The sequence below is a fragment of the Pseudorca crassidens genome, chromosome 5 (genome assembly GCF_039906515.1).
Source record: "Pseudorca crassidens isolate mPseCra1 chromosome 5, mPseCra1.hap1, whole genome shotgun sequence".
Lineage (NCBI taxonomy): Eukaryota > Metazoa > Chordata > Mammalia > Artiodactyla > Delphinidae > Pseudorca > Pseudorca crassidens.
Window position 1 is genome coordinate 110905879 of NC_090300.1, and position 18918 is coordinate 110924796.

The 18918-nt window shown below is 34.8% G+C and overlaps 1 protein-coding gene across 4 annotated transcripts in view; it reads right to left on the reverse strand.

The window, feature by feature from the left end:
- CADM2 (cell adhesion molecule 2) overlaps nt 1-18918 on the reverse strand; it is a 1069757-nt gene that overhangs the window by 165409 nt on the left and 885430 nt on the right. For all 4 annotated transcript variants that reach the window (XM_067739196.1, XM_067739197.1, XM_067739195.1 and 1 more), the window contains 2 exons: nt 7124-7276; nt 4358-4495 (listed from right to left, as the gene is read on the reverse strand). In XM_067739196.1, coding sequence (XP_067595297.1) covers nt 4358-4495; nt 7124-7276 — 291 coding nt within the window. The remainder of the gene's footprint in view (nt 1-4357; nt 4496-7123; nt 7277-18918) is intronic.

Below are 18918 nucleotides of genomic sequence, written 5' to 3' on the forward strand. Positions count from 1 at the left end.
ATTCATTCCACCGTTTAAAGCATACAGAAGAAAGTGTTTCACCACTGCCTACAGAATAAATTCCAAACTCCTTAATCTGGAGTAAAAGATCTTCCATGACTTAACTGGCCCCTACCTTCCCATTTATCTCTCGTGTCTGTACCAAACAGAAAGTTTCAGTTCCTTCAAACAATCACATGCTTTTACCCTGCATAAACACATGGTTTCTTTCTTTACAATGCTCTACCACCTACTTTTACCCACAACCCATACAGTGAATTCCATTCATCATTTAAGATCCACTTATTCATTTAACATATACTTACTGAGTACTCTCATTTACCTCTGCCACAAAGTAGGGCACATCTCTGCTTCTTGTTTTGTACAAAAACTGTAGCCAGTTCATATGTCTGTTACTATACTTGTTAGATCTTATGTTTATATGTCCATCCCCCAAAAGTGAATACCTTAAAGAAATAATTCTGTTTTGGTTATATTTCTAGGACTAATTCAGGGATTGTTACAACTCACCAGTCATGGTTTGCTCAAGATAGTAATAATAATGATAATGATAATAATAATATCTAAAATATATTCAGTGATTCCTTATACTGTGAAAACACTTTATACATATTGGCTTGTATGAAATCCTTGCAATAGCACTTTGAGGCAAGCTTTATGATCCTCATTTATTAGATGAGGAAACTAAAGTTCAGAGACAGAGGCAAGACTTCAATATGTTACTGATACTTCTCAACATTCTGTTCTCTATACACCAGTGTGGTCTCCAAACAGGAGCATCATTATCACTCACAAATTCAACACACTGCTAAATATATATGTTCTCGGTTTCCAACCCAGATGTACTCAATCAGAAAATCTGGGGTCAGGCCCCTATAATCTGAGTTTTAACAGGCCCTGGAGGTGATGATGGTGCCTGCTAAAGTTTGAGAACCATGCTGTATAATCTAACATGGAAATATCCTGGCCAAGAAAATGTGATCAGCTAGGACTATGAAACAACTTTCTCCCAGAAACTTGGTGATTAAATTCATATGTTAGATAATAATGGAGACAAAATGTACAGAACAATGACTCCTCCTGAAATCAGAAGTCACTTTGAAAGCCCCTACCTCTATCATACAGAGTCTGAAACTTAACACAGTGTCAATATGCTGAACTGGCCAGTGCTTAGTTAAAACGTATGGAAAATAATACTTTCCCTTGACTGGAATAACTACTTTGGGATTTACATAATGTTATATATTCCTCTTTATAGTAAAGTATTCTTCATAGCTGGTTTTATCACCCCAAAGGCATTTTAAACATCTCCAGGTCAAGGTTCTTGTTTTCTTCATTTGGATATTCACTCATGCACCATAGAATGCTGCATAATTGGGACACATTTTAACAATTTCTTATCGAATTGAATTTAACTGGATTTGATTAGCCTACCTTTTCCAATTCTTTATACTAGGGAGTGTCTTTTTAAAAAATCTCAAGTGATAATATAGTAAAAATTGTTACATGATAATAGGAAGTCAAATTTTGATTTCTGAAAAGACAAGAGTGCAAGATAAGGATAGAACACTCCTTTACAGTGAGGTGTATCTGCTGAGGGATTTTAGAGCGAACTTTCACTTCACATGTATAGAGCACAGCAATAATAATGAACGTGCATTCTGTATAGAATACTAAATACAGCATATTTGCCTATACACCTATAAAAACATTTTAGAGAACTCAGGAAGTTCACCATATCATTGTAAAGACAAACTATGTAAACATGCAAAATAAGAGTTATGAACGAATAAAGAGCTATATAGATGAATTCAAGTGTAGGAATAATAAATGCTCTATTAATGGCCATGCATTGAAGAACACAGAAAAAACAAAGCTTCACTACTTCTGAGTAGAACACAGAACCAAATGCTGATTCTGTATATGGTTTTCTCTTGATTTTCATTCTAGATTCAGATGATTTTAAAGTATAGTGTTTATAAGATCAAAATTTCATCTTTTTACATATAAACAAAAGTCCCCTCTCTACCTAGTTTATGAATAAATCTGGCATTCAGAGCAGAAGCCAAATTTGTCAAAAATTAAGATATTTTATAAAAATGTTTTTAATGAAAACATTATGCGTTTTTCATAAGGCTACAACATTAAAAACAATCAACCAATATTAATGACTAGTATGTTAGTCTCTGACCTCCCTGAGGATATATTTATCCGAAACACAAATAAAATGGTAAGAAATTAAGAGAAACTAACTCACTAACTAATTATGTCAAAATTCAGAAAGAGATGCATGTAGGTAATAAAACAATTTAACCGAAGGAGAGTATTTAAGAAGAACATTCTAACATAAACCAAGCCTTTCACATAGAAAACCATCCGATTTGTAAGAATTCACTGCCAGGAGCTTTCTTATAGGCCAAGGAAATCGGATTTTAAACTAATCCTCCAGGTTAGGACTTTCAATCAGAAATGCTTACGCAGAAAAAGTGGCTGGATTAGAACCTTGTCATAGTAAGATAACTCTGGATACAGTGTAGAGGGTCCATTTAGAAAAGCTCCAACCAAGACTAGACATTTAACACACTAACCTAAACAAATATATCCTAAAGGCAGAATTAGAATGGATGGTACTGAGCCCTGGCAGAATATAAGAGCAAGTTTAACTTAGCAAAGTGATGTATCTAACTTGTGAAATGGGTGCTTGTACTTCTCCAAAGTTAGTCCAATAAAATGTATTTATTAGAAGTTCTAAAGTAAAGGTAGTAATTATGGATAAATTACAGATAGTTCCTTGTTTGGGGAAAAAAATATAAAGAGAGAAAGTAATTAAAATAGAAAAGAGGTAGAATAATTGTATGGACTGTAAACCCATAATTTCTTAGTAATATAGGCAATTCTACCTGTTGAGCCTCCAATCCTAAGTAAGATACTTGAATTACAAGTTAAAATAATCAGAATGGTTTGCATCAATCTATCTCCTAGAAGGTTACCTTGAGAATAATACATATTACTATATAAATAGGAAAAATTTTTAACAAGCATAATAGATGATTCTTATATTTGGGTTTTAATGTACATGTGATGTCAGGTCCAAGATTTCTGTATGTGGGGTACAAAAACCACTACCAGACTTACTAGCCATCTCCTCTATAAACTTCTTAATCCACCCTAAAAGACTGTGTGTGCACGTGTGTGTTTAAGTGTATGAAGAGCAGAATTATGCTGAATATTTACATTTCTGTGCATTTTTACCGAGACAAGCACATTATTTTACCCTGTGTGAGAGCTACTGAAAAACAGATTTATTGATGTTTAGCTAGTTTTATTCCCAAAACTTTGTATTTTCAGAACCAACAAGTTGAAGAAATAATTCATGGAGTTTTTCTGTCTATAATCTAAATACTACAGATGAGCTCTGAAATAATCACATCTAACATGAACACTTAGCACTTGCTATTGTCAAGTACGAATCTACGTGTTTTTTATATATTAACTTATTTCTCCAAGTTTCCCACTAGATATATATCATTTTTTTTTTAAGATTTGTTATTTATTTATTTATTTAATCTATTTTTGGCGGCGTAGGGTCTTAGTTGCCGCGTGCAGGCTCCTCCTTGAGGCATGCTAAACATTCGTTGCAATGCTCGGGCTCTTTGTTGTGGTGCGCGGCCTTCTCTCTAGTTGTGGTGTGCGGGTTTTCTCTTCTCTAGTTGTGGTGCACAGGCTCCAGGGCGTGTGGGCTCTGTAGTTTGGGGCCCTCAGGCTCTCTAGTTAAGGCGCTTGAGCTCAGTAGGTGTGGTGCACGGGCTTAGTTGCCCCGCGGAATGTGGGATCTTAGCTCCCTGACCAGGGATCAAACCCACGTCCCCTGCGTTATAAGGTGGATCCTTTACCACTAGATCACCAGGAAAGTCTCTAGATATATATCATTTTAAAACTATTTTACGTAAGAGAAAAATGGGGCACAGTTGATATTAATATACCTTGTAAAATTACCTAATTTAAGGTAAATCTGGTTCAAATTACACTTAATCAGAAAGTGACTGTGGTTTGAAAAGGAAAATGTAGGGCTTCCCTTGTGGCGCAGTGGTTGAGAGTCTGCCTGCCGATGCAGGGGACATGGGCCCCGGTCCAGGAAGATCCCACATGCCGCGGAGTGGCTGGGCCCATGAGCCATGGCCGCTGAGCCCGCGCGCCCGGAGCCTGTGCTCCGCAACGGGAGAGGCCACAACAGTCACAGGCCCGCGTACCGCAAAAAAAAAAAAAGAAAAGGAAAATGTAAAATGCCCTGGATCTAACACTTCACACTAGTTTCAGCACATTAATTTTGATTTGGAGACCTTTCCCCATTCCTTACCTTTAATCTCTTTGTCATTTTTGAACCATCTTATATCAGCTGCAGGTTTACTACCAGATGTTTTACAAGTCAGCTGCATCAAGTCTCCCTCCATAACTGGGGATGAAAATCCGCTAATTTGAGGCTTCTCAGGAACACCTGAAATTTAAGCAAATGAATGAAATAAACATTAATCTCCAGGGTTGATTTGTTCTTACGACTACTACTTTCAGAAGCAAAGCTAAACTGGGTGTATAACTGACAATAACTTCAATCAAGAATAATAAACCAGGGCTTCCCTGGTGGTGCAGTGGTTGAGAGTCTGCCTGCCGATGCAGGGGACACGGGTTCATGCCCTGGTCCGGGAAGATCCCACATGCCGCGGAGTGGCTAGGCCCGTGAGCCATGGCCACTGAGCCTGTGCATCCGGAGCCTGTGCTCCGCAATGGGAGAGGCCACAACAGTGAGAGGCCCGTGTACCGCAAAAAATAAAAATAATAATAATAATAATAAACCAAAACATAATAATAATAAACTGCTATATAATAAAATAAATGACAAAATATATAAAAAATATATAGTGAGATATATATACACATACATACAAACACATATGTGTCTGTGTAAATATGCATATGTGTGTGTATACTATCCAGAAAGCATTTAAAGTGCGTTTAAAGTAGTTTTTTTAAATTAAATTTTACCTGCAGAAATACTCTTTATAATCTTAAAAACAACCATATCTTAAGATTTACCAGTGTGGGGCTTTAAAACGGTAGATTGTTTGCACTGGGCAAAAAAAATCCACAAAGCATATTTCTTCATTCTTTAGCAAACTGTGATTTAACCAAAATAGCACATTTCATTCCTGATTTCAGAATTCTTAAAGCTTAAAAAATATTGTTATCCTCTGTGTACTTTCTTCTAGAAAATGCATTTTGAATAAAAGATTCATTAAAAATTGCAACTATACTTATTTTTCTGATTCTTCTAAAGTAGAGAATGTCTCTTGATGTCATTTGTATTAGAAATGTAATTGCAGTTTTGTGGAGCATGATATTTATTATTATTATTTTTTTTTTTTTTTGCAGTACACGGGCCTCTCACTGCTGTGGCCTCTCCCGTTGAGAAACACAGGCTCTGGACGCGCAGGCTTAGGAGCCATGGCTCACAGGCCCAGCCGCTCCGCGGCATGTGGGATCTTCCCAGACCGGGACACTAACCCATGTCCCCTGCATTGGCAGGCGGACTCTCAACCACTGCGCCACCAGGGAAGCCCATGTATTATTTTTAATGCTAGTTAATGCTAGCTACTTATTACCTTTTCTAGTCCAGATCATCCAATGAATAAGCGGATAACTAATATTCAGAGATAGACATTGATGATTTAAATAATACAACATTACATATTTTGGAGGCAATAATATTCTGCTGTCATGACAGAGGTTTATTAAAATTTCTTCTAAAAATATTCAATAATAAAGGCAGACTGAAAGTTTCTTTATTGTACTATTTGATTCAGTTTGAAAAGAATAAAATGTAAGAATGTTGGAAGGCGCCAATAAAAGAAATACAAACTAAAACAACAAGAACAACAAAGATAAATGACAGATCAACATACTCCATTAGCTGGCTAGCTTTCTTTTCTTTTCGTTCACCTTCATATAGCTTTTTTTAAAAAAAAACAAACATGTCACATCACCATTTAATAAATTGAAATTAGCCACTTTCCTATTTCTTGGGGTCTCAAGTTGGCTCTCTACAGAACAATACATTAATCTTAGGCAGCTGCTATCCTGAGATACTCCATTTAGTGGGTGTATTTTGTCCTTAATGGCAAACTTGTAAAGATTTTTATACAATAGTCCCAGTGGGACTTGCAAAGAAACATATTTCATATCCTATGCACAAAACCAATTCACTAGCAGGATTAACTTTAATATTCTCACCCAAAAGAACAGCATGCATTAGTTCGTTTAAATGCAGTGTTATGCCTTTATCTATCAAAAAAGGAAGGCAAGCTAAGGGCAAAAAAAAAAAAAAAAAAATCAATCTTTAAATTCCTCTAACTTGTTCAGTACACAGGTGTGTTTCAATGAATTCCAGCAATTTCAGCTGATTGGGCCACTGACGTCTGTGGAAGCACAGAGAGCTGTGAGCTGCAAGCTTATTTCCTCAGAAACTCTATGAATGTATTGCTTTTTGGTGTCACTATAACCTTTAGAAAAATGGCCCAATACTTAGAGAATAAAAAAACAAAGAAGCTACAAGCTGCATGCGCAAGCGACATTATGTACTTCATTTAGTAATCTAGAAAACTACAAAGCTAAAAGGCAAGAAGACAAATAGAAATGTTAGGGTCATTTAAATACACTAAAATACACAAATGGGCATATTTGGAAGCCAATAGATATTAGGGAAGATCCCATTAGGTGACTGATGATAAGGTGGCGGAGCATCTGATAGACACATTGAAGTCATTATGTTCATTATTCTATCACTTTATAAAAGAATTACCACATATACAATATAGAGATGATTTGACACAAAGGAATTTAGTTGAAAATCAAGAAACCTGGTGTCTATTGCTGGCTAAGAAACAAAATGGCTGTTTGCTCTTGGGAAGTCATACAAATCTTTATACCTCTCTTTATCTATTTATAAAATGGGGGAAATGACTAAGTGATTTTTTAATGCTTTTTGATGATCCTCAAAGTGTAGATCTGTTATTGAATCATGTTGCTGTAGCTGTACACATCTCTCTGGCTTGTGATCACATGCACTTACCCAGCACAGTGAGATAGGCCTTGGAAGTTTTGACAGGCATTGTAAATAAAGAACAGGTGTACTGTCCTTCATCAGAGAGAGAGACATCACTGACGCTGATACTCAGTTCATGCCAGGAAGCCCGAACCAGCTCGATCCTATTGTCCCTTAAAGCTGGAAAAAGAAAATACTGAAAATATGAATAACAACATTAGGAAAAGTTGCTACTGTTAGACTACATATTTTTAGCACAACACAATAAACATTTTCTTTGGCCATATGTCTAAATCTGGTTTCCTGAAATGTTTTAAAGGAAGGTTTAAATATATTGAAATATTTTATCAGATTTAAGTAGAATTAAATGTTCCTTAATGTTCTGAGAAATAACTTTTTAATTAAATGATTGCATCTAGTAAGTACAATACCTTGGATGAGGTAGATATTGATGGTGACAAAAATGGCTTTCCTTCACAGTCTTTCATGAGTTGTCAGTACCAAGAAGAGCTGTAAACAAAAAATTTCACTTCTATGCCTAGATAAATTTGGGAAAACTATGAGTGCTCAGTTCCTTCTAGGAAACCAACAATTAACCTTAGCATATTGAAAGTTCTCTGCAGTAGAGACACCTGTTAAGCTTTTTTAAAATCAGAGCTAACTTTCAGCTGAAAAACACCTGTGCTGTACCTGACATTAAATTTGCTCTGACTGGTTGGTGCCTCTGCTGTACTGTCTGTTAAATACTTTTAATATATTCTTTGGTTCAAACCACCTTTTCTATCACAGAACACTTGTTTTCACAGATCTCTTAAGCATCTTGCTTATTTATGCTTCTTTTAAATCATTTTTGGAAAAGCATTAAAAAACTTAAATATCACTATGTGCTCCACTAAGGACAGCTATAAAACCAGAAATTAAGCAAGAGGTGACTAAAGGAGTACTCTGAAAGGTAGAAAGAGGAAAGGGGACTGGTTAGTGATACCAGAACCGAAGGAATAACACAGTGTCTCTCTAACCAATTGTAAAAGGCATTTGAGACCTGGCTTCTCCCAACCATAACCTAGCAACAGAAGGTGGCCTAGGTAGACTCATTTTTTTCACAGAGCAAATGGGATTCCCACCAAGAACTTTGAGAGAGACTGGGCCACCCCCAAGGGGAATCAATCGGGAGCATCACTGTCATGGCACGCAATCTCTTTTTCCATTAGACTGGAGACTCCCCTTCCCTACTGAGAGACAATGGTCAATTGGGCAGCACAGGCAGTGGGCCAATCTTTTTATAACAATTACCCAGCCCTTGAAGTGATCTTTGATGAGCTAAAGAACCATTTATCCCCCCTAGAGCCATCAGGAGGCCTTGCTTCCTTAGGTGGCACCAGTAGGGATCAGTACAACTCCCAGTGGAAACAGACAACTCAAAGTGACCAAATAGCACCACAAAGGCTCTGAAAATTAAATTGTTGGTGGAACCATAGCCCACAAATGTAAGCCAGGACCTGTGTGCTGAACCTAAATAGAATAGATGATGTAAATAGTATCCAGAGTCTCCTAACACAATAACCCAAATCTCCAGGATGTGATAAAAAAAGAATTACTGGTCACACCAAATACCAGGCAAAACATAACTTGAATGAGAAAAAATAATCCACAGATGCTAATACTGAGTTGAAACGGATGTTAGAATTATCTGACAGAGAATTTAAAGAAGCCATCATAAAATTACTTTAACAAGCAATTACTAATTATCTTGAAACAAATATAAAATAGAAAATCTCAGCACTCTAAAGAAGTTATTTAAAAAAAGAACCAAAGGAAAGTACAGAAGTCAAAAATACAACAACCAAAATAAAAACTCACTGGATTGGATAAATAGTACAATGAGACAACAGAGGATAGAATCAGTGAACTTAAGGACAGACCAATATAAGTCACTGGATCTGAACAAGAGAGAGAAAACAGATTGGAAAACCAACCAAAAAAACAAAAATCAGAATCTTGGGGACCTGTGGGACAATAACAAAATATCCAACATTGGTACCATATAAGTCCCAAAAGAAGAGAAAGAGAGTGAGGCAGAAAGAATTTAAGAAATAATGGTCAAAACTTCACAAATTAGGCAAAAGAAATAAACGTACAAAATCAGGAAGAGGATCAAACTCAAACAGGATAAACCCCAAAAGGTCCAAATCAAGATACAGTGAAATTAGGGCTTCCCTGGTGGCGCAGTGGTTGAGAGTCCACCTGCTGATGCAAGGGACATGGGTTCGTGCCCCGGTCCGGGAAGATCCCACATGCGGCAGAGCGGCTGGGCCCGTGAGAGAAAGACATATTACCTATAAGAAAACACCATTTCAAATGACAATATATGACCTCATTTGAAATTATGGAGGTCAGAGGCAGTGGCACGTTTTTCAAGTTCTGAAAGAAGATAACTGTTGATCGTGAATTCTTATCCAGTGAAACCAACGTTCAGGAATCAAGGGGAAATAAATATATTTTTAGAAGGAGGAAAACTAAACACATGTTTCTCTAGCAGATCCGTCTTAAAGAAAAGTTAAAGTTCCTCAAACAGAAAAGAAGAAATTTTGAAGCATCAAGAAGGAAGAACAAGTGAGAGAACAAAAAATATGGGTAAATACAATATAGACTACTCTGCTGCATTTTCTTGACTATATGATGGTTAAAACAAACATTATACCATCAACTGATGCAGTGTTCAACATGTTAAGAAGGAATAGTTAAAACAAATAAAAAGTGTCAGGGCAAAAGGACCTAATGGAAGTAAGGTTTCCATACTTTACCAGAAGTGGTAAAAGTAGTAGACTGGGATAAATCGTATATGTATAGCATTTCAATACCTGGAGCAACTACTAAGAAAATATACAAAGTGATACACTCAGAAACTCTATAGATAAATTAAGATGAAATTATTTTATATAGTGTCTTGAAATAACTAAAATTATAGAGATGGAGAAAAGATTAGTTCCTACCAACGGTGAAGGTTAGTAAGGGGTGGAGGGGGAGTGGGAGTGATATGAGCACGGTTATAAAACTACAGCACGAAGGATCCTTGTGGTGATAGAACCGCTTTGCATCTTGACTGTGGTGATGGATACATTAACCTACATATGTAATGAAACTGGATAAAACTAAACACACACACACACACACACACACACACACACAAACGAGTACATGTAAAACCGGTGAAACTCAAATAAGATTGGTGGACTATGTCAATGTCTATTTTCTAGCTGTGATATCTTTCCAAGATATTATTTGGGTAGAGGGTACATGGATTTCTCTGTATTATTTCTCACAGCTGGGTATGAATCTACAATAATAACTCAGCTTAAAATATTTTATGCACATTAGATGGAATGGGGAAATGGTTTTGATATCAAAGCTTGAAACTCATTATATACATTTGCCACAGAGTAAGAAGGGGATCCCAAGTGCCATATATTCTTAAATTGCCTATACCTTTCCTCTATGCTTTGTGAGAGGAGCAGGAAATTAAAAAATGTATTTGGTAAAATTCTAAATTTTCATGATTTTAAATATACTTTAAAAATCATCCTCCCACTTACTCAATAACACATACCTGAATGATTATCGTCCACCTATTACCATTCTTTGTTACCTCTAATTTCATAAGGAGACATACACTTGCAAACATTTTCAAAACTGATTTTTATCAACTATAAAAATTAAGGAAGACTGATTACAATTGTGTTTGCGACTCCACTAGTTTACAGCGGACTTTTTATAAAAATGTCTATTTTGTATGCTATCTCCTACACTCCCTATTATATATGCCTTGTTCAGTTGCTAGAGGAAAAGAGGGGGACACAGATTTGTCATTTCCCCAATAGGACCTCATGTTATACCAACCACTTTTCAAAGGTATATTTAAAAAAATATTTATCACATATATCTTGTTTTTTTATAAAAAAGAAGTCTCCAAAAGGGAAAAGCCTCATGTTCCTGCAATGATACTGTGTGGGTAAAACATGTTACTCACCCCCTGTGTTCAATTTCATTTCTTCTAACACAGGTCGCACTGACAGAGAGACAGAGCTTACAATTTTTAGTGAATCTTGGCAAAAGGAATTTAACTTTCTTTTGGTCAGACTATTTTATGGAAACTATATTATATATATATTTATATATATATATATATAAACTATATAACTACATAATATCACTGAAGTCAAACTGAATTACTCAGTGCATACAAATAGAAAATGTTCAAATTTAAACCATTTGTGTGGAGTAAGGCTAAAAGCACTGACTTTGGTATCAGAAGATCTGCTTTAGGCACTTATATGAGGTCAGGTTTCCTGTGGATAATAATTCCTGATTCATTTCCATCTTTGCATTATGAGAACTATGATATCATGTTATATGTAAAGTGATTTAAACAAATGTGCAATGATATATTAAAATATTTTAGGTTTGGAATCCAGATGAGAACCTAAATATTTAAAGTCTGAAATGTCTCGATTCAGCTTACCAAATCCTATAATTTTTTGAGTTGTTTTATAATTACTACCAGGTTTGACTAAAAATTAGACTCTGAAAAGTAGAATACATGTATTTTAATGTAACCTCTGTCATTGGTTAGCCATATTAATAGGTAAGTCACCTATTGTGTACCCCAGTCTGCTGAGTGTTAGGCGGAGATAATAACAATTGAGTGAAAGTATAAGGTATATGATTTAGAGAAATGAGATACATGAATAGATATTCAAAACCTGAAAACATATTCCCAAAAGGGAAGAAAGTGACACAGTTAGCAAAGGGATTATTTATTGTATAAATTTCCTTGATAATTCATTTGCCAAAAAACAAAGAGCTGCCTAAGGAAATTTTTATTGAACTGAACATTTTATTTTATTTTAGTAGCTATAAACATTTTTTATTATAGAGAAGTTAAGTGATTTCAAGATTGGAAAGTGTCCATTGTATTTGGACAGTGTCAGTGAGTTTGGCTATATCATGAGAAGGTTGCTAAGAAGGAACCAGATTGCACTCTTGGATGAGAAAAGTAGGAGACAGTCCAGGGTCAGAAGGAAGGGAAGCTATTTTTCTGGAAGGAAGAGACTGAATCATATTTATAGGCTCAAGAGAAAGGGGGTCAATAAAGGCATGAAAAATAGAAATGGCATCTCTGGTACAGATATCTTCAGGGCCTGTTCTCCTAGCAGCACCTCCCCACTTCCCCCTCACCAGAGAAATCCCTTTGGACTGAACATTTTAAACAAATCTTACATCCACAGCATTTATCTTTTCAAGTTTGTAAATACTTATGATGTCATCTGCAGTTCTCTTTATCACAGCATTTTAAGTATGAAAGAAAAAAAGGAAACCTTTTAAAGTCCAAAGAGGGGTGAAATACAACTCAATGGATTCCCTGTGAACAGGATCCTTGTTTTGCACATCTCAGCACCCTGCATCCTAACTATCTGCACAGCAAGTTTTCAGTGAATGACTATTGAATTGAAACTGAGAGCCAAACTCTATCTGCATATAAGAGCAGAGTGAAAAAGAACTGAATTAGGAAGTCCTCTTTGATACATCCCCCATGGGAGAAAAGCCCCCAAAACAAGAAAAAGAAGTGTCTTGTTTAGATACCGTTGAGCATAAAAGACCTAGAAACATCACGCTGCAAAATTTTTTTTTTAAAAAGTGATCATTCATTGAATAATTATTTGAAATACTGAATGAGTGATCTCTGAAGCTACTGTTGTGTTACCTTATGGTTTCCAAATGAACACAAAAGGTAGTAGAGACTCAGAAATAATCCATACTTTCTACAGAGTAAGTTGCATATATTTATAGTGAACCTAAAAAGAAGAACCGTAATATTGTCGGTTGCAGTGAATTCAATCTTTTAAAAAAAAGTGCTGTCGTTTGAGCACACAGAGTGTTCATGATTATCTAAATATCTTTTTTTTTTTTTTTTTTTCCGGTACGCAGGCCTCTCACTGTCGTGGCCTCTCCCATTGTGGAGCACAGGCTCCGGACGCGCAGGCTCAGCGGCCATGGCTCACGGGCCCAGCCACTCCACGGCATGTGGGATCCTCCCAGACCGGGGCACGAACCTGCGTTCCCTGCATCGGCAGGCGGACTCTTAACCACTGAGCCACCAGGGAAGCCCACATCTAAATATCTTTAAAAAAAATAAAACCTCAAACATTTCATTGAAAGAAATAGATTTTAAACATTATCCTAGGAATAACTGAAGAGAACAAATGAGTATATGGAATAAAAGAATGAAAGGTAATTGTTCACACACCATAGAGATTAAAATGAGCTAATGAGTTAAAAGTAGGTTACTCTGAGGCCACACCTCATCAGCTATTAGGTGCCTTGCACCCACTGGTGAGGTGATTTAACAGTTCAAAACACTGAACTCTAGAGAATTTAATCTTAGCTGCAAATAAGAAGCACTGACCAATGAGTAAGAGTTTATTAAATAGTGCTTAACACTGGATAAAAATTATTTTCCCAATATATCATTGGTTCTAAATAGTTCGTCAATCATACAAATGCATATTTGGGATTCATGCTGGGTAAAATAAAAATTCCTAAGACGATTACTTGGAGAATTTTACACACATTTTATACTGATTTCTAACAAAAGTTACTGGCATAGTTAATAAGTTGTATATTAATTAGTTTTAAACCAAATTAACTTAATAACATTAGTGCTATTGAATTTATCTGACATTATTCATTTAAGAGCCTAATAGCAATTTGTATACACAAAATTGTATACAAATTGTATATACTTCAATTAATAGTTTTCTTTTCTTAAGTGTTGTGATCTTTATAAAGGTGATCACATACTTCTTGCCAGAAACATTTTCAAATATGTCTAAGTTGGTTTCCAGTGAGTAATAATTTATGTCACACTTTAAGGTGCTTAAATAAAGATAAAAAACATATTTCATTATGTAATCATTTTAAGAGACTATTAAAATGCAGCAAATAACAACATCATTGTTTTTGCATTTTTTCTAGTTCACCCATTTGACCTAAAACTTTCCCAAATCAGGATTATATCTCTTTATATTTATATTTATAAATATTTACATTGTCTACAAGGCTTTACACATATCATGATACATGCAGATGCCCATTAAATTTTATTGTATTAAATTTAATATGTGGGTCATCAGTCTTTTATATATAATAATAGTCTATAATTGTACATATTAACATCATTTTAGAAAATTCCATATATTAAGTGAATATTATATGCTGAATGATTTTTATTATTATAATTCACTATATTTTACAGACAAGTACTAAAGGAAAAACCTACATCAAGATGATAGAAGTCATTTCAAGTGTCATCCTGGCTACTTAAATTCTCAATGTCAGCATGTTTCCAAGAGCATACCATTCTACACTCACAGGCTTTAGCTGAAGCAATCACTGCACATATTTAGAAGTTCTTATAAACATATTACTTTCCAACCAGTAAGTTCCATCTTGTAAAGTAAGTTTAACATCACTGGTGTGATGGAATTAAAAGAACAATAGGTATGTCAGTCTTCATTCTCCTTGTTCTCAGCTCAAGTCCCATCCAGGTGTCCCCACTTGATTCTTACAGGGAGTTTAGATATGTCAGTACAATAAGCCAAGTTCTGCCTAGAGAAAGATATATCAAAGAATGCTGTATATGGATTTTGATTCAATAACAAGTTTCAGTGTTGTTTGCTGACTAATAATATAATCCTTCTCATGATTCTGACTTTGTTGTTTTAAGGTTGCCCACACCAGCACTTCTTTGTTTCCCAACTTCTGCAAACAGGCTTGTTTTCTCTCCGAACGCTATCCACTTAGACCTGTGCTAGCTGCCTACTCTGCTTTGCCCCTACTGATTTCTCTAGAACTGATCACTAACCAAAGTGACTCAGGCAATCTGCTAACCTTGTTTTATCAGCTGAAATACCTACTATCCTGAAATACCTACTATCACCGGTAAAAACTAGGAAGAGGAATTAAAGCTTCAGTGAGGTCAACTTTGTTTTGGTGTACCAGAATATTGTTTTGCTAATTAAATCTGTATCCTAATAAATCAGAGAGGAAAAATAAGTCAAATAAGCTCTAATAAAGTTTCAAATGGGCCACAGATTCAGGGCTTAACTCTTGTCAGACCTCACAATTAGTATATTGACACGCATGATGTCAAAATATGCCTCTAGACATTGTAAAACAGGCAAGATAAAGAAGGAAATTGAGCCATTCTTACTTTTATTATAAGTGTTATTTTATTTGTTAACAGCCCAAATGTTTTATTTGTGTAAATAGTATAATCATATGCTGATTACATTCAGTATATGTTATTTGTAATAGTGCTATGGACTGCCAGAAATAAAGGAGTTAAAACATACAGACAGAACAAAATATCAAGCTAGTGAACCTTTTCTGTTTTGTTCTTTTACAGTCATACAACACAAAACAATCTAAATCAATCTTCTGGAAAATTGGTAAAAACAACCATTGCTCCAGAGCTGATATTTGGTATACCAAGTTTCAGCTGGGACTGAATTTTTACTAAAACCATAGTAAATGGAGTTTTAGAATAGAAATTCGAACAGAACCCAAGCAATAAATCTGGAAACTGTGTCACTATTTGAAGGAAGTTTTTCCAGTGGTAGAATTTCAATTTTTAAGCCCCAGCTTTTCTTACTTCTAATGTAAAAAACAAATAGTCATTACTCTCATACCTATATGCGTAATCTGTTATTATGAAACACTTGAAAAAGCAAAATGTTACCATGTCTAAAATGTACCAAAAATTAATAAACTTGGGTATGGAAAATTTATTAATATGTTTGAGGAATGAATATAAACTCCATGGTATTTCTACTTTCCATCTTCTTGTCTTTGTTAAGGCTTTTGCCCCTCTTCCTCAGTGTCCTCCACATGACATGTCCAGAGGGAAACCCTGTTGCTCTTTCACTCTATTAAATTCCTAAAGCTCTGAACATAGACTGAATTCTTAATACACCTATATACCTACCCAATTTTCTGTTTTGTAAGGTAACATTTAAACTGTGTGTCATGTAACATAAGCCCCTAAAGATCAGAAATATGTTCACTTTTCTAGTCTATTTCCCCATCCCTCCTCAAAATGCCTAATAATTTAGAAATACCTGAGCATTTGTTCAAATATGGTGAGTAATCCATACCTCTTTACCTAAAGGCATATATTCCCTCTGCATGTCTCCAGTTCATACTTTTCACTCAAGCTAATTAACGTATTGCTTTCTTGGTAAATTCTTTCATACTGTCCACCTCCAGCCACATTCACTCTTTCCTTTAGGTTTCCAGGGCAGGAATGTACATGAAGCTCAATAATAATTTGTTGAGCTAATGAGAGAGTAAAAGTGAACATTATATGGTCCATTGTTTATATACTGATATGTACCATTTTTCTTATTATATGGTCATCTCCTGGAGCATCCAGCCATGAATGAGACTAATTCCTACTGCCCACAGACACTAGCAAGGTGCTCTGAATATAATTTCCATCTCTCCATTGGATAAGTGAGTGAATGAGCAAGTGAAAGCTGAAAGCACAGAGAATAAATAAAATGGCAGGTGCACCTGGTGAATCATTTCATACGATAAGTCAGCAGAATATGCTCTAGAAAGGTGACATATTTTTACATGACAATGACTGAAAATTTATGTTCTAATAGATTCCTTGCACCTCATAAATTTTCATTTTGTAAAGTTTGACTTAAAAGGAGTTTGCAGCTTTTGATTTTTAGTTTCTAAATCTTTGGTTTTTTCTCACTTACGTAGTATCAAACTATCATTAATAGAGACCAAAATTTAAAAAATAACATATAATAAATATTTTCACAATTCAAACAAAACATTTTTCTAAGACCCCATTCTAAATATCTTTCTGTATATTGATATAATTTGACTTAAGTAACTGAAACTTAAAATAATCTAAGACAGTTGAGTTGTCATCTTGTACTTTACAGTGGCCTAGGCCTGTAAATCTTCTAAACTTATGGATTCAGACATTGAAAATTTACTACTTCTCTTTAAGATTGTAAATAGGCTTATCTTATTCCTACTTTCACAATGTCATATGGCAAAAAGAACTCTGTAAAGCCAAAGCAAATACACTTAAATCTTCTTTTGTATCTCTAGATAACTGTCTAGAAATTACTACACATACTAATTTTACAGTATGGATTTGCTTTCAGATGAAGGGTTGCATTTCAGTTGTTTAAAACACAGGAAGTTTCTTTAACATGTAACAGTAAAGGACTGCTCAAGGTCATTGGTGGAGGACAACTTACACTACAGGAGCATCAATGATATACATTGCCATCTTCATCTTGTGACTGTGAAAGTCTTCTGAGAGAAAGTGAGCCTGGGGAAGCATGTGTACAAAATTTAATGGCAGAGGCCTGGAAGCACACATACCACACACACACCATCCATGTCCAAGCACATGGCCATACTTCAAGGGAGACTGGTAAATGCAGTCTGCCTGTATGTATAGGAAGGAGAGATATTAGTGAGCAGTTAGTAGTTTCTGCCTTGTTACTGTAGGTTTATTTGTACTACTATATCTATATATGCTAATGTTTCTATAAAAAATTAATGTAGATATCCAGGAATGATAGAAAACAATAGATAATATACTTTCTCTAAAATAGTCATAATTCCAATGTGTTTTGGTACAAAAATTCTACCTAGTTACTAAATTATGAAAAGGAATTACCAATCTATTACTTATGAATGTGCTCTTCTCAACACTGCTTTAGATTCAGCAAAGGAGAAATATCTATAGAAGTAACACTATAGTTATTTTCTATTGACTGTGTCATCCTCTAAGCTATAAGCATGACCCTAGTTTTAGAAAATGGGAGGTGAATTATTGTTCATTATTTACTAAATTATTTTTTTTAGAATAAAAAACTATTCAGGATGGTTTATATAAATTATAAATGTATATTAATTAGATACATATACATGTATATATTTTCCAAATAAAATATGCAATATTAATTTCAATTCTGATATCAATTTGAAATAAAATTCTATATATCTTCTTAAATGAACTAATAATACAACACTACTTCAATTATAAAAAGACAACTCTACAGGTCTCTATATAATGATGGAATCAACTAAAATGTGAACTCCTCATTTGATAATTCCAAATAAACTTTCATGAAGATAACTACTGGAAAAGGAAAACTCTGCTAACATACACTCTCACACTCACACATACCTCACCCATATATTATCATTATATACTAATTTCATCTCTTTGCCAATCCATATACTACATTTTGATAAAGACTAAAGCAGTTCCAAATCTGTAAACCATATATGATAAATATATATATATATATATGTGTATATATATATATATATTTAATTCTGGGAATGTTTTCACTAGAAAAGAAAACATTGACTAGATGAAGTGGTTGCTGGCATGTGAAACTGAGATCATATTTATGCTGATCAAATCACTGAAGGTTAGAAGCCAGTGAGAGGTTGATTTGGGTTTAATATAGAGATTGTCTTTCTATTTATTGAGCTCTTTGCAATTGTAGTGAGCAAACTTACGAGATAAGTTTGTCAAAAAAGTTGTTTAATTAATGGCTACCTGGTCTCCTGCCAGGAGTGTTTAAATGTCTTTCATTGCAGGAGAATGTCCTAAGTGACTTTTGAAGTCTCTTGTAATGATTTCAGGAATCTACTTTTTAAATTTACTTAAGAGTAACAGTTACTACTTTCAATCATAAATTGAATTTATAAATTTA